This window comes from Artemia franciscana, chromosome 21, assembly GCF_032884065.1.
Source record: "Artemia franciscana chromosome 21, ASM3288406v1, whole genome shotgun sequence".
NCBI lineage: Eukaryota > Metazoa > Arthropoda > Branchiopoda > Anostraca > Artemiidae > Artemia > Artemia franciscana.
Genome location: NC_088883.1, coordinates 31,475,800 through 31,491,211, shown reverse-complemented (window position 1 = coordinate 31,491,211; position 15,412 = coordinate 31,475,800). Strand labels below are relative to the sequence as shown.

The window sequence follows — 15,412 nt, the reverse complement described above, 5'->3', positions numbered from 1 at the left end:
ATGCTGGTAGCATCTATTTCAAAGATAAAAAACTTGACAAATACTTTACATAACTATGGTTTAAGCTAGGGAATCGGTATAGTCTTTTGTTCCAATCAGGGGCGACCTTCAGCTTCCTCCCGTTGGGTAGATATCACTCAAAAATTTAAGCTGAAATACTATAGGATGCTGATGACATCTAACTCAAAGATGAACAACTTGAAAAATACTTTAAAAAACTATGGGTTATAATTTTGAAGCCAGAGATAAGCTATAGTCTTTTGTTCCAATCAGGGGCGATCTTCAGCTTCCTCCCATTGGGTAGATATGACTCTACAGATCCCTGTAGACATCAATCACATAGACTTAGATCTTCCCGCGCCTAAAGGCGTATAAGACAGTAGCTGTAGACTTCCAGTTTCAGCTTGTGCCAGGGACCTTAGCTTATTCGGGTAGTTTTAAGACTTGTTACCTCTTTCTCCAGGGACTAACCTAGTGTATTGCGATGTCGCCGAAGACCGGGAGGAGTTCCAGTATTGTATATCATGCGGGAGACGTCCTTCATTCAAGCGGATCATGCGCCCCCAGTATCTACATCTCCTTATTCTGACCTCGTTGGTCGCCAGTACCTCTTCGGTGTCTGTTCTTATCTGGACATTCGTGACTATCAGTTCAGAGGATTGCAATAATTCTCCGTAGATACGTGTTATCGAAGCTGAATAATCCTTTCTCTGCATTCTTCTAAAGGTTCCGGAACTCGCATCCATACATAAGTACAAAGAGTATATTACTCCCAAATAGTCCGAGATTCAGAATCTGAGAAAAATTTCTGAACATCCATAAGTCATTTATATGACCTTAGATATATCTGTATGGTTGTATGTTTTGAGAGTTAAGGAAAGCTAATCCCAGCTTTTTTTTATAATCTATGCAACGTTATAAACCACATTAAGAGCGGTATGGCTTCAAAAAATTTTTGGACTCACGATAGAAAATACAAAATAGACCGTACTTATTAGGAATTGTGTATTTAAGTCATTCCTCTGACAATCAACAAAAATAGAGAGAATAGACAACTGGAATACAAAGAACAGAGAAAAAGAATGGAAGAAATGGAATGCAACAATGAAAAGCAAAGAAGGGGAGAAAAATAATACACAAACATATTAGAAAATGGTAAGACAGAAACTGGAAAAAAGTTGTGTATCTACAAATAAGAGCTCATCGAAGTATCCGAGCAGACGATGCCAACTCAGGTGGGCAAATTCCTTCGTCCCTCAAGTCAAAGCTTCCCTCTTCCCCCTCTCTCGGAAAATGTCAATTTCCTTCAAACCCCTTGGAGACTTCCATTTGAGGACGTCGTTTCATCTCAGATGGATGCTCAAAAAGCACGATTTTCGACAGTCTTCATTCATAAAACCTGACCTATACTATAGGTCATGCCGGTTTGGCCATCTAAATAAATGGACTTATCCCTATTTGAACGTATATTTGTTCGTCATAGAACGGCAGTGTGGTCTGGGAAAAAGATACCTAGTTTAAGGTATTACGTCGAAAGTGCGTCGCATATATTGGGAGATGAGACCAACCAAGTATATAACTATAAATTCAACATTTCTTTTGCAATCAAAAGACATAGAAGACTTTGTCACTTTCACAGGAAATTCATTTTCCATTTAGGCAGGATTAAAGAAGAAAATTTACATGTCAAGAGAATGAACCCTGTTTATTGAACCCTCGCAGAAAAAAAAATAGTGAATGAACAGGGAGCTAACTATTTTCTTTTGTCTAACTATGTTACTTTTAATTTTAATACTTTAGTATTTCTACTGATGACTGCCGCTGTATATGTAGTCGAAATATCTAAATTTTTGTACCTATCTAAATAAATGGACTTATCCCCATTTGAACATTTATTTGTAGGTCAGTCACATACTATAGGTGACTATACTAGCTATACTAAACTTTTTATTTCTTAATATCTTTAGCAACTAGGATCGAGCCAAATTGAGCACGTGGCTGTTTGTTTGGTATGCGGTCAGTCAAACTTTTACTTAAATCCATCCTCCCACATTACCTCTAAAAACAAATCAAGCAAGTTGTCCTAAACCTTTATAAGTGCCCATATTTCAGAGCCTTGCTTGACCTATGTCACTACGCTCACTTTCAAATTTCTAATACTAATTCGAAAACTTATCTCCTTAATCTTTAAACCTTTTTTGACAGCAAAAAAGACCCTGCATATCAGCTATTCTACTTTATACATCTTCATTGCATCTTCAATCTTTGTTGACAATACTACCCAGGTAGGTGAACGGGGGGGAGCGTGCGCAGTTGCCTTGATATCAAGTGGTTTGATGGTGCAATAAAATATCAGTAGTAGTACCAGTGGTCTTTTATCCTAATTTACTCATATTGAAATAAAACTAATATGTATGAGTTTAAAAAACTCATATGTTCATCTTTGAGGTAGATGTTATCAGCATCATATAGTATTTTAACTTAAATTTTGAGATTCAATTAATTCAAAATAGAACTAATTTGTAATTGAGATCAATTACTGATTTTGAAGAAAACCAAATGCTGAGCTGTCCTTTCCAGTACACTTTGGAATTACCGTTGGAGACCATATTGACCAGGCAACTGCACGTATTCTGATAATTTATTCTTTTATTGTCCATCAGGCATTTATTTCAGAGGGTGCTGGTAAAAAGTTTTCCATGTTCATGATTTCTAATGAGTTATTTTCTAGTACTTATTTGACTCTGCCATCACATTTTGATTTATTATTACACTTAGCACCACTTACTTATCAACTTACTTATACCACTTACGTATGATTGGCATATTAACGTACTCAAGGAGATTTAGGATGTAGTATTTCTGATTATCAAATATAGTTCTCCAATGCTGCAATGAATTGTCAGTAGTAGTAGCAGTAGCATCTTACACTAATTTATTCATATTGAAATAAAACCGATATCAATTCTTACCAAGGTTATCAATAACAATGGAGGTTGTGTTAACGGGCACTTTGATATCTACGTAATGTTGACCAAATGTAACTTGTTGATAACTCAACAGGAACCTACGAGGTATTTCAAAGCCAGGTACAGATGCTGTTGACACAGTCCAACCAACCTATGGAAGAAAAACGTTATATACTAATGACACAAGAGAAAACCAAAGGAAAACACAACTCAACAAGCAGTCTAAAAAAGCAGATTCCAAAACAAAGCAGTCAAACAAAGCAGATTCCAACACAGTTCTTTCTGTCCCTTTTCTGTCCTTTTTATGGGGTTGCCAAGCTCAGGCAGTCATTTTTCTGTATTTTTGCGACCTATGTTGACAAAGTTCAACCAACCTTACGGAAGAGAAGCGCTATATATTAATGACATATGGCATATCAGGGACCAAACCAGATTCAATTAGAAATAGTCGCTTCCCCGATTCGACCATCTGGGGAGGAATGGGGGACAATTAATTCGGAAAAATTAGAAAAAAATGAAGTATTTTTAACTTACGAACAGGTGATCAGATCTTTATGAAATTTGATATTTAGTAGGATATCGTGTCTCAAAGTTCTTATTTTTAATCCCGACCGGATCCGGTGACATTGGGGGGAGTTGGAGGGGAAACCTAAAATCTTGGAAAACGCTTAGAGTGGAGGGATCGGGATGAAATTTGGTGGGAAGAATAAGCACAAGTCCCTTATACTTGATTGACATAATCGGAACGGATCCGCTCTCTTTGGGGGAGTTGGGGGGAGGGTTAATTCTGAAGAATTACAAAAAATGAGGTGTTTTTAACTTACGAAGGAGTGATAGGATCTTAATGAAATTTCATATTTAGAAGGACCTCGTAACTCAGATCTTTCTTTTTAAATCCCGCCTGGATCCAGCGTCATTAGGGGGAGTTGAGGGGGGACGGAGATCTTAGAAAACGCTTAGAGTGGAGAGATCAGGAGGAAACTTGGAGGGAAGAATAAGCACAAGTCCTAGATACGTGATTGAAACAACCGGGCTGAATCCGCTCTCTTTGGGGGAGTTGGAGGGGGTGTTGATTCGGAAAATTAGAAAAATTGAGGTATTTTTAACTTAAAAATGGGTGACCAGATCTTAATGAAATTTGATATTTAAAAGGAACTCGTGTTTCAAAGCCCTTATTTTAAAGTCCGACCAGATCTAGTGACATTGGGGGGAGTTGGAGGGGGAAACCGGAAATCTTGGAGAACGCTTAGAGTGGAGAAATCGGGATGAAACTTGGCAGGTAGAATAAGCAAATGTCGTAGATATGTGATTGACGTAACCGGACTGGATCCGCTCTCTTTTGGGGAGTTAGGAGGGGTCAGTGCTTTGGCGAGTTCGGTGCTTCTTGACGTACTAGGACGATAAAAATTGGTTGTCGTGTCAGGGACCTGCATAAAATCACTTGATAAAGTCGTTTTCCCCGATTCGACCATCTGGGGTGCAGAATGGACAGAAAAATTAGAAAAAACGAGGTATTTTTATCTTATGAGTGGGCGATCAGATCTTAATGAATTTTGATATTTAGAAGGACCTCGTGTCTCAGAGCTCTTATTTTAAATCCCGACCAGCATTAAGCCTCTGATTTTCCTTTTAAATTAATCAATTGATTCTTAGAATTTTGCTGGAGCTTATGCCATATGTGGTCTTGGCTCTTCCGACCTGGTCACAAGTGCCATATGAGCTTGAGCTCTTAGCTCTTGTTTGGGTTCTATTTGTTTACTTTCTAGTAAGTTATTTATAGTTATCTGAAATTCACCTATCAAATGGCATCATTAGTATATCTACAGTTTTGTATGTCCAATTCTTGAGTATTCTTGTTGAAGAAATCTGTCTTTCAAAGATCATACTTATTTTATTAAAATGAAGATATAAAAGAGTCAGGGAATTCCAAGGAAGCTTAAACATAATTTTCCTGGATCAATTTTGAAAATCCTTTTTCACTGCTTGATCCAATCTTATGTTTCTTATTGTCCAACAGCATGGATGTAAAACTTTTCCTTCTCTTTTTAAACCCGTTTCCTAAGATTTACAATAAAGGTAAAAACCTTATTCAGGAAGCTAATTGTTCAAGAGCTCTTACCTGATCTTCAATTACCTTATATTCTTTCAGGTGTATGTTTTATTTTTTCTTAGCTCCATGGTGACCTCCTTGAAACTCACAGCATTTCGCTGTCTTTTAGCTACTTATCTGTCATATTATCTAATTATCAAATTAACTATCGTCTTCGCAATGTGAATCATATTCAAATCCGCCAGCAAGCAATAATGTAACAGTGAGTGATAGTGTGTAGAATTTGATGACTCATTCAGCTAGGGGTCACTCATTTAGCTTGTTCAAAAAATGTAAAAACGTAAAAAATGTTTTTGACTTCTCTGATTTTTTTTTTTTTTTTCTCTCTTTCTTCCATCGTTTCATCGAGGCTTTACCATCGTCAAAGGGAACTTAAATTCCTTCTCTAGAAATCAACGTCAGGACTATCGTACAATATCCATAGGAAGAGACCAAAGCTCTTGGTAAGCCAATTGCTAAATTCTCAAATTTGGACGACAACAGCAGATTTGTTCCCGAAATCCATTATCGGAACAATACTGTCCTCGGTCGTGCTAACTATTCAACTCCTAAAGTCATTCGCAATCTACAGCACCTTATATAGGCCAATTAGTATCCTCTGTTGCACTGGGAAAGTTTACGGAAGCATTTCTAATCATACACTTTACTTGTGCCTGGAGTGAAATGACCTTTAAGGCGACTACCAAAATGGATTCCACCGGAAACGTTCAAATCTCGCCTCGACAGCATCGTTACCCAGCATCAGGAGCGGATCGAACTCTTAGCAAAAGTAAACAACATCAGGCTATTGCCATTCTACATCGCTAAAGGTTTTCAGAATGCAGCATCAAGGCCTACTAGACACTTTACGCGTCTGGTGTCCGCGGAAGTTATTGAAAGCATTCTTTCTGATCTTCACAGCGGGTTGTTTCTGAAAGGTTCACTTACTGGCAACATCCAATAAAGGCAGAAGTAATCTAGGGTAGTATCTTGGGACAAATACTTTTCATTTTCTGCATGAATGACACGGGAGATGGCCCTGCATCACTTTGCCAAAGACAGCAAGACACACATAGCCATCCCAAAACACGAAAATTCAGCCCAAGTCTCCTTGTCCCTACAGAGGGCATCTTATGGATGGTCGGATATATGGATGGTCAATTTCAATGCATTGATAATTAAGGACCTGCTGTTCCCTCGATCGAAAGTGCCACGTGAATACCTAAACTTCATCTTCATGCATGAAGCTCTATAAAGAGAGCCGAGGAACTTCGTCTCCTTGGAATCCACTTCTCCACAGATATCTCTTGGAAAACCTACCTCTACCGGGTAAAAACATCCTGTAAAAAAAGCTGGAGATCACTCTTCGCTGCACAAACAATCTATAGCCCAGCTTGATCATTCCGCTTTACAAGTCTTCAATCAGGCCCATCGCCACGTGCAGATGCCCACTGTATGCTGGAGCTCCAAAAACTTTACTGGCACCATTTTAAAAGATCCATAAGAGTACTAATAGGAAAGGTTCTGAGGTTTATCACAACTCTCTCCTTCTCAAGAGAAGGAGGTTTTACCTTTTTCTCTGAGTTTTCTCATAATGCACTAACTCATTGTCCAACCGACAAGACAGAAACAAAGGCACGCAGCTTTATTCAATTATCTTAAGGGTGGCACAGTAAAAATAGAATACTTGAAGACCATCTCCATTCGATGGTTCACTTCGATTTGGAATGATCTTCTTAGGTACTTTATCCCTAAAGGTTTCTCTGGCAACTCTTTCAAAAGAAGATTCAACAGTAATCTGTTGATGGAGCAATTTAAAAGACTACCAGCAAATCAGATATTTAGATGTACCTTGCACCACAAATTGAAAAAAAGAATTATGGATTGTTTATCCCAATCTTCAACCGTTCAATTCATACATACACCATGTATTTATTGTATGTTTAATATATTTTGAATAAATTGGATCTTAAAAATTGAAATAAGCTTGATGAAAAAACAAAATTAAAATGGATCAATGCAATCCCCCCCAAAAAAACATTCTATTTGTGCAATTACTTACCTGTATAGCTGAATGACTGGTGCAAATCAGGTACAAATCCGGGGCTATGTGCCCCGCCTCCCCACCAATACGTGGCATTTCGGTCGTATACCATTTATAATCCCGAAGGCGGTCCTGTTGAAAACTTTTCTTATTTCCAGGTAATACTCGGACATCATATTTCTTTCCTGGATGTAAATCTGGAAGATGAAGGATAAAATTATTGCTTACAATACATTCTAATTTCACAACTCCAATTGGACATTCATCTCCAAAAGATGCAAGGGGACAAATCCAGCCTTTGTGCGGGTAAAGTTGAGCCTTCTCATATTGCTAACCTTAACAGAAGTTAGTTTAAAACTAACAGTTAGTTTAAAACCTTACAGTGCACCAGAGCCAAGATTACTTTTCCGACCAGCTCAATTACCTTATCGTTTCATGAGACATGAACGAGGTCAGAGGTTAGGAGGATTAGTACTTAAAACGTTTCGATGAGTTGTCAGATAACCCTGAAAAATGCAGAATAGACTAGGATAAGTAACGACAAGTGTAAAAAAAATTACATCTCTTCAAAATGGAAAAATTTATGTAATTATATGCAGAGAAAAAGAAGTGCTTGCAGAGGAGCTTAAGTACTTAATATATAAATATATATAAATATATATATATATAAATATATATATATATATAAATATATATATATATATATATATATAAATATATATAAATATATATATATATAAATATATATGTATATATATATATATATATATATATATATATATATATATATTTATATATATAATATATATAATATATATAATATATATAATATATATAATATATATAATATATATATATATATATATATATATATATATATATATATATATATATATATATATATATAATATATATAATATATATAATATATATAATATATATAATATATATAATATATATATATATATTAACTTTTTAATTAGCTTACTACAGTTTATTTATTGACTCATAATTGATTATTCATTATGATTTTTATTTTTAGTGTTGTTGTTTTTTGCATTGTTAGTGTAACCATGTATTTTGTTGACTCCGAAGTCCGAATTCGGCCCTTTGAGGGCTTGTGATAGAGATCTTTTTGGAATAAATATCTTACCCTACAACATTTTGATAAACTATCATTTACTTCCACATTCTGCATTAATATTTGGAGGGGCAGGGCTATCCCTTTTCCAATATTTTTGTTTTATATAAATTATATAAGAAAACGTTGCTTTGAAAAAACTCTGCTTCAGTCAGGGATATTCAAAGACTAAAAGTATACCATGGGTAATTGTATTAATGCAAACAACAAGACGTCGTTCCAAAAGGTTGAAAAAAAACAGATATTAAAAAACAAAGACAATGTGGCACTTTAGTTTATGATGAGAGCAATTTAATTATTTGGCTTTCGGTCAAATTGCATATAACTCTCTTAAAAACAAATAATAATCCTTCTTCGGATGCATTAGACAGGGTCACAAAAAAAATTAATAATATTTCGTTATTGAGAAATGTACGAAAGAAGATTTCTTTGGCAGCTTGATAGATATGATATCTATGGACAAATGACAATCAAATGAGAAATCTAAGATGTCTGGATTATATGGTATAGTTTTTTATGGCGTCCTTGTTTCTTTCAGAAATATTAACAAATGGCATAATTTATCTTTCAAGGCTTTCTTGTACATGTTGCATATCTTCTTTAACCCTTCCTTTCTTTCTACTCTTGTCAATTTTCAAATATATAATAAAGCTCTAAAACAGATTGAGAATTCTAAACTGTTAGGGATTTTAAGAGGTATTACAACTCAGTCTTAGAGCCAAACTAAATTATTACCAGTCTAAACAAACCCGCTTTTCTCTAAGACCAACTAGTCTAGCAAATGCTTAAATTATTTTCCACCCAAAAATTGTCAGATTTTATAGAATTCACGGTTAATTTTGCGAGCATTGTCAGTGCTTCAAGTATCCCCAAATTTGTCAGGGTTTTCAAAAACTTCTCCCAAAGAAAATTAGGTTCCCCGAAATCCCCCTGACAATTAGCATTCGTAAATACACGAACTGCTACCACTGCTAACAACTCACTGCAGCACCAAGCCACTGGAAGCCATAATAGCTACGCACGGTCCTGAAAGAAGAGCAAGTAATTACATGAATCTCCCCCCCAAGTCTCTTCTCTTTTTCCCACGGATTGACTACCTTTTAGAGATCGGCAGCGAAACAAAAAAGGGAGAAATATTTCGGTAATATAGATATGCAAAAAAAGGGTAGAGATGCAATAAGACACAGAAAGAAAGAGGGTTCCATCTAGTTTCATCTAGGATGCTTAAATTCTACTACTACTGCTAACAGCTCACTGCAGCACCAAGCCACCTGAGGCCAACATAGCTGCGCACGGTCCTCCTCCATCCCAATCTATTCAACATCTCCCTTTTTACACCCTCCCAGGAAGTTCCCGTTCCCTTCAATCTTTCCTTACGACATCCTCTCACCCCGACTGGAGACGACCTGCTTTTCATTTGGTACCGGACTGACTGACCGTATATCAAACAGCAAGCTGCATAAAGAATGTGGTTCAATCTCCTCGGCTAAATTTTATTTTTAAAACCAAAGCACGGTCTAGATACCTCGGCTTTATAACTACATGCATAGAAAACTCGGAGCGCATGGGGCATTGAAGGGATGGCAGGTTGCCCTCAGTTAGGTTTCAGCCCTTAACCAAACCAAAGCACGGTCTAGATACTTCGACTTCATACCTACATGCATAGACAACTCGGAGCCTATGGGGCAGTGAAGGGATGGCAGGTTGTCCTCAGTTCGGTTTCAGCCCTTACCCAAACCGAAGCACAGTCTGAAAACTTGCTTTGGCTGTCTATTTATTTGAAATGTGGGAAGCAATTAATTTTGGGTGTAGTGTATATACCTCCACAGAATAGTTCGTATAATCGAGAAAATACTTGGGAAATTTTAGGGGAAGAATTTTCGTTAATACAAGAAAGTTATAAAGATCTGGATTGTGTGTTAATGGGGGATTTCAATGCTTATACCGGCCTGGAGGCTGAGATCCCAGATGTGTTGATCCCAGATTTAGGTGATTTTGTCCCAATTTGTTGTAGAATACCACGAAGCAACAAGGATGAAAAAAGAAAAATAAATGTATGGGGAAGAAAGCTCCTGGCGTTTTGTGGGGAACATGGTCTGAAGATTGCGAATGGTAGGTTTGGGAAGGATAAGGGTAGGGGCGAGTTCACTTGCCTTTCGGGTCCAACTCCAAGTGTTGTAGATTATGTGCTAATTAATACGCAATTTGTACCTGAATCAATAAATATGGGAGTATTAGATTTAGTTGGATCTGATCATAGAGCTATTATGCTTGAGGTGAAGATTGGGCAGTTTGCGAAACACGGTTCACGACTAAGAAATTTCTATAATGCGGATTATAGAAAAATAGGTTTAGGAAAACGAATTAGAAATGATTTAACAGATAAAGATATTGAGGCATTTAGAAGGGAGCTCTTGGACTCGCATGTAAAAAATAATTTGAAAGCGTTAGAAGATAATGAAAAAGATGCACATAGTGTAATTATGCTGTTAAATGAAATAATGGGCAGTTGTGCAGAATCATGTGGCCTAACTAAAAAATTAAAAAAGAATGAGGGATATTTTGACTTGGATTGCAAGTTAATGAAAGAAGAAGCAAAATATTTATTAAATCGTTTGAATGAATTTGATAGCGCGGAAGATCAAAGTCTAAAATTGGCTAATTATAAAGATAAAAGAAGAGAATATAAAAGTTTAATAAAAAGAAAAAAAAAAGAGTACGAGCATAAGAAGAAACTGGATATCGCTGATGATTTTAGAAATAAAGATTTTAAAAAGTTTTGGGGCTATATAAAGAATGATTGTGGAAGGAGAAATGTTAATACCCAGGCTGTTCCGGAAGCTGATTCATGGCCTGATTACCTAAATAATTTAGAAGGTGTTTGTGCAGATCTTCAGGAGGTAGCGCATACCCCAGAGATGGTTATTTATCCCATGAGAGAACATGATTACGATTTAGTGGGTGATGTGAATGGCCAAGAGATTAAGTCAATATTTAAGAATTTAAAAGGTGGTACTGCTGCGGGTGTTGATGGTATACCAATATTGTTATTTAAGAATTTTCTTTCCATTTTGATACCGATAATTGTTCTTCTTTGTAATAAGGTGTTAAGGTCAGGGCAATGGCCAAGCGCTTGGAAGACATCATTGTTTATACCACTTTTTAAGAGAGGAAACCCGAAGGCTCATGAAAATTATCGTTTAATAGCACTTGTCCCTGCTTTAAGTAAGGTTTTGGAGAAAATATTAGATACCAGGCTTTCCAATTGGTTAAATACAAATAATTTAATACATGAAGAACAAGGAGGTTTCAGGACAGGGTATGGGACGACAGATAGTGTGTTTATTTTAAAGGCATTAATAGATAAATATGGAAAGGGTAAAACTTGTCTTTATGTGGGATTTCTGGATCTCCATAAGGCTTTTGATAGTGTCGACAGAGAGTTATTGAAGGATGCCATGCTAAATATTGGCCTTCCCCATTCATTTGTTAGATTGATAGTGAGCATGTATACTTGTGTGAGTGGAATCATTCAAGTTGGTAATAGGTTTTCGAAGCTTTTTGATATTAAGCGGGGAGTAAAACAGGGCAGCACCCTTTCACCTAAGTTGTTTAATATTTTTATTAATGATGTTGTTAATTTTCTAGAGAATAGATGGGCTCCGAAAGTTAGCCTAGGGACTCAAAAACTATCTCTCTTATTATTTGCAGATGATATTGCTTTGGTGGCTAATAAACCGCAAGATCTACAGACTCTTTTGAATCTCATAGATGAATATTTGCATATAAAAAAGTTAAGGCTGAATACTGAAAAGAGCGAAGTTGTTATTTTTAAAAAAAGGAAGGTTGGGGACGATGAAAAATATACGTTTAAATTTAATAATAAGGAACTATTTATAAGTAAAAGAATAAAATATTTAGGCTTTATCTTATCGGAAAATGGAAGCCTAAGGAGTCATGTTGATGAAATAATTAAGAGAGGTAGGGTGGCCATGTCACCTATATTTAGAAACCCGACGATAATGGGGATCAAAAACCTAAAAATGCATAAAAGAATATTTAACACAAAAATTTTACCCGTAATAGAATATGGAGCAGAGATATGGGGTGGAGAAACGGTGCAGCAACTGGAGTCCCTTCAGCTCCAGTATTATAAAAGAGTGTTTGGTTTACATCAGACAACTCATTCACAGATTCTGAAAGGTGATATGGGCCTGTTTTCTTTAAAGCTACGTAGGTATATTTTAATGCTTAGATTCTGGTTGAAGTTAACTAAGAGTAATGAAGATAGACTAGTAAGAGTGGCATATGAAGAGATGTTGAAATGTGGTTTAAAAACCTCGTGGCCATCCCAAATTAAATCATTACTAGAAAAAGTAGGAATGCCTTATTTATGGAATAATGGTCTTTGCTCTCGCGATGTACCAGCAAATTTAGAAAGCCAGGTACGATTTATATTAGAGAGTCAGGAAATTCAGCATTGGCAAGGGCTGGTTCTTGATTCTACAACCCTACAACATTATAATCAGGCAAAACCTAGTTTTGGGGAGGAAGTTTATTTTAAACTTAATTTACCGGCTATGATTCTACGTCGTTGAATTCAGCTTAGGGCAAATTGTCTTCCAATCCAGAACAGGCAAAAAACGTTCGACAAAAATAAAATGATAGTTGGTCCTGATAGGCAGTATCTTTGTCCTCTTTGTAAAGATGATGATGAAGAATTGGATCATTTTCTCCGGAAATGCCCGGTGCTCTTGGATTTACGGGAAATTTATTTGCATGGGATTAATTTGATGCTTCCGGGTATTCTACAAAATAGTAACCCAACCACAATATTTCGAGTGGGAGTATATATAGAAAAATCTTTAATAAGAAGAAAAAGTTTTATATGATTAATTTCTTTTGTAGTTAGATTTGGTACTTTTTGCGTTTAATTCTGTTTTTTGTGCGTGTTCGTACTGTTGTTAATTTCCTTGCTTGTTTGTTATTTATTTATATGTTGTGTGTATATGGCCCACGGGTTTTTGAAATACACTTATCTATCTATCTATCTATCTATCTCCTCGGCTAAATTTTATTTTTAAAACCAAAGCACGGTCTAGATACCTCGGCTTTATAACTACATGCATAGAAAACTCGGAGCGCATGGGGCATTGAAGGGATGGCAGGTTGCCCTCAGTTAGGTTTCAGCCCTTAACCAAACCAAAGCACGGTCTAGATACTTCGACTTCATACCTACATGCATAGACAACTCGGAGCCTATGGGGCAGTGAAGGGATGGCAGGTTGTCCTCAGTTCGGTTTCAGCCCTTACCCAAACCGAAGCACAGTCTAGATACTTCAGCTTTATAACTACATGCATAGATAGCTCGGAGCACGTGGGGCATTGAAAGGATAGCAGGTTGCCCTCAGTTTGGTTTCAGACCTTAATCAAATCAAAGCACGGTCTAGATACTTCGGCTTTATAAGTACATGCATAGACAACTCGGAGCGCATGGGGCATCGAAGTGATGGCAGGTTGCCTTCAGTTCGGTTTCAGCCCTTAACCAAACCAAAGCACAGTCTAGATACTTCGGCTTTATAACTACATGCATAGACGACTCGGGGCGCATGCGGCATTGAAGGGGTGGCATGTTGCCCTCAGTTTGGTTTCAGTCCTTAAAAACCACACTAAAGCTTTAAATCTGGAATTAAAGAGCCCTCCCCAAGTATCTACTACACCATTCAGTATATTAAGCATCAGCTGACAGTAAAGAAGACAATAATAATAACAGCTAATATTACCATGGAAGTGACTATCTTTTTGGGCCCCCCATCCCACATCCACACTAGCTATGGTCCCGTCCTAGTTACTCTAGCTGTTCATTAAACTGTACAATAAAGCTACTACAGCTCATCTAAACTAGATATAATCCTATGTGTTTATTTATTATTACTGAGCCTGATAACAATAATTTAATAATAGTAATAATAGTAAAAACTGACCTCTTATTATGTACTCTTGTACTTCTGGTTTTACCACGTACATATCCGACTTTTGTTGTTTATGTCGTCTACATTCTATCCTATTGTGAGTGGCAGATCCTCTTATGAGATGTTCTGGCAATTTTTGCCAAGTAACGAATAGCGTTGTTGGATTAAGGGGAACTAGAGTCACTTCTGGAGCTACAACCGGCACTAAAAATAAATACATGCCTAAATTTGAAAAAACATGAAAACGAGGAAAATATCTTCAAATTCAGAAATAAATTTGAGAATTAACACATGTTTAAAGCAATTACTAAGTCAGTTTTTTTTTCTAAAGCTGAAAATGGGGGCAACAGCACGCGTGGAATTGGAGATGGAAACCGGAAAAGACTTCTTTTTACAGACCTCTTTCAGGAAACAGAAAATGCCAAAATAGGAACTCAAAATAGGCAAAATTCAGGAATAAAAAGAGGTATAAACTTAATGAAATAAAAAAAGTACAATTTGATGACAGAGGCACAAACAAAGGATTGCAGATAGACACAGGAGCAGACTTTTTTCAGGTTTTTTCAGACTTTTTTCACACTTCTAAAATACTTCTTTTCTCAGGAAACAGAAGCAAAATACCAAAGCAGAACCTCAAAACATATTAAATTCGGGAATAAAAAGAGGTACCAACTTAATGAAATCAAAGAGACACAATTTGATAACAGAGGCATAAATACGATAAAGATCTTCGGTCAGAAATAAATTTGAGGAAACTTGTAGGATATACGCCCTACCTAATATGTTTCTCTAACGCTCAATCGTAAAGAAATATACCAGAGTAAGATAAAAATATAAAACTTAGAAACAAATTTGGGCTATATATTTGCACATTAAGGGGGGGGGAGGAGTATAGCGGATCTGCATGCCTAATTTGTTAGTTACAATTATTCTGCATATTATATAGAAAGAATTGTTTTCTAATTTCACGCTGTCCAAAAACTTTACCACCACCCTCTCCTCTAACGTGCAAATATATAGCCCAAATTATATATTTTCCATCTATTCTGTCATGTAATCTCAAATTGGTGGCCCAAATTATATAGCCCAAATTATATGTTTTCCATCAATTCTATCACTTCTATTTTTTCTAGTTAAGATGAAAGAAACTAACGAAAAAAATAATTCTATAATGTGCCAATGAATGAACAACTTGAG

At 36.3% G+C, this 15,412-nt stretch overlaps 1 protein-coding gene across 2 annotated transcripts in view; it reads right to left on the bottom strand.

The window, feature by feature from the left end:
* Positions 1 to 15,412, bottom strand: part of LOC136040887 (protogenin B-like) — a 148,009-nt gene that overhangs the window by 30,306 nt on the left and 102,291 nt on the right. For both annotated transcript variants that reach the window (XM_065725295.1, XM_065725297.1), the window contains exons 12-14: positions 14,228 to 14,419; positions 7,121 to 7,299; positions 2,973 to 3,120 (exon numbers count right to left, since the gene is read on the bottom strand). In XM_065725295.1, the coding sequence (XP_065581367.1) occupies positions 2,973 to 3,120; positions 7,121 to 7,299; positions 14,228 to 14,419 (519 nt within the window). The remainder of the gene's footprint in view (positions 1 to 2,972; positions 3,121 to 7,120; positions 7,300 to 14,227; positions 14,420 to 15,412) is intronic.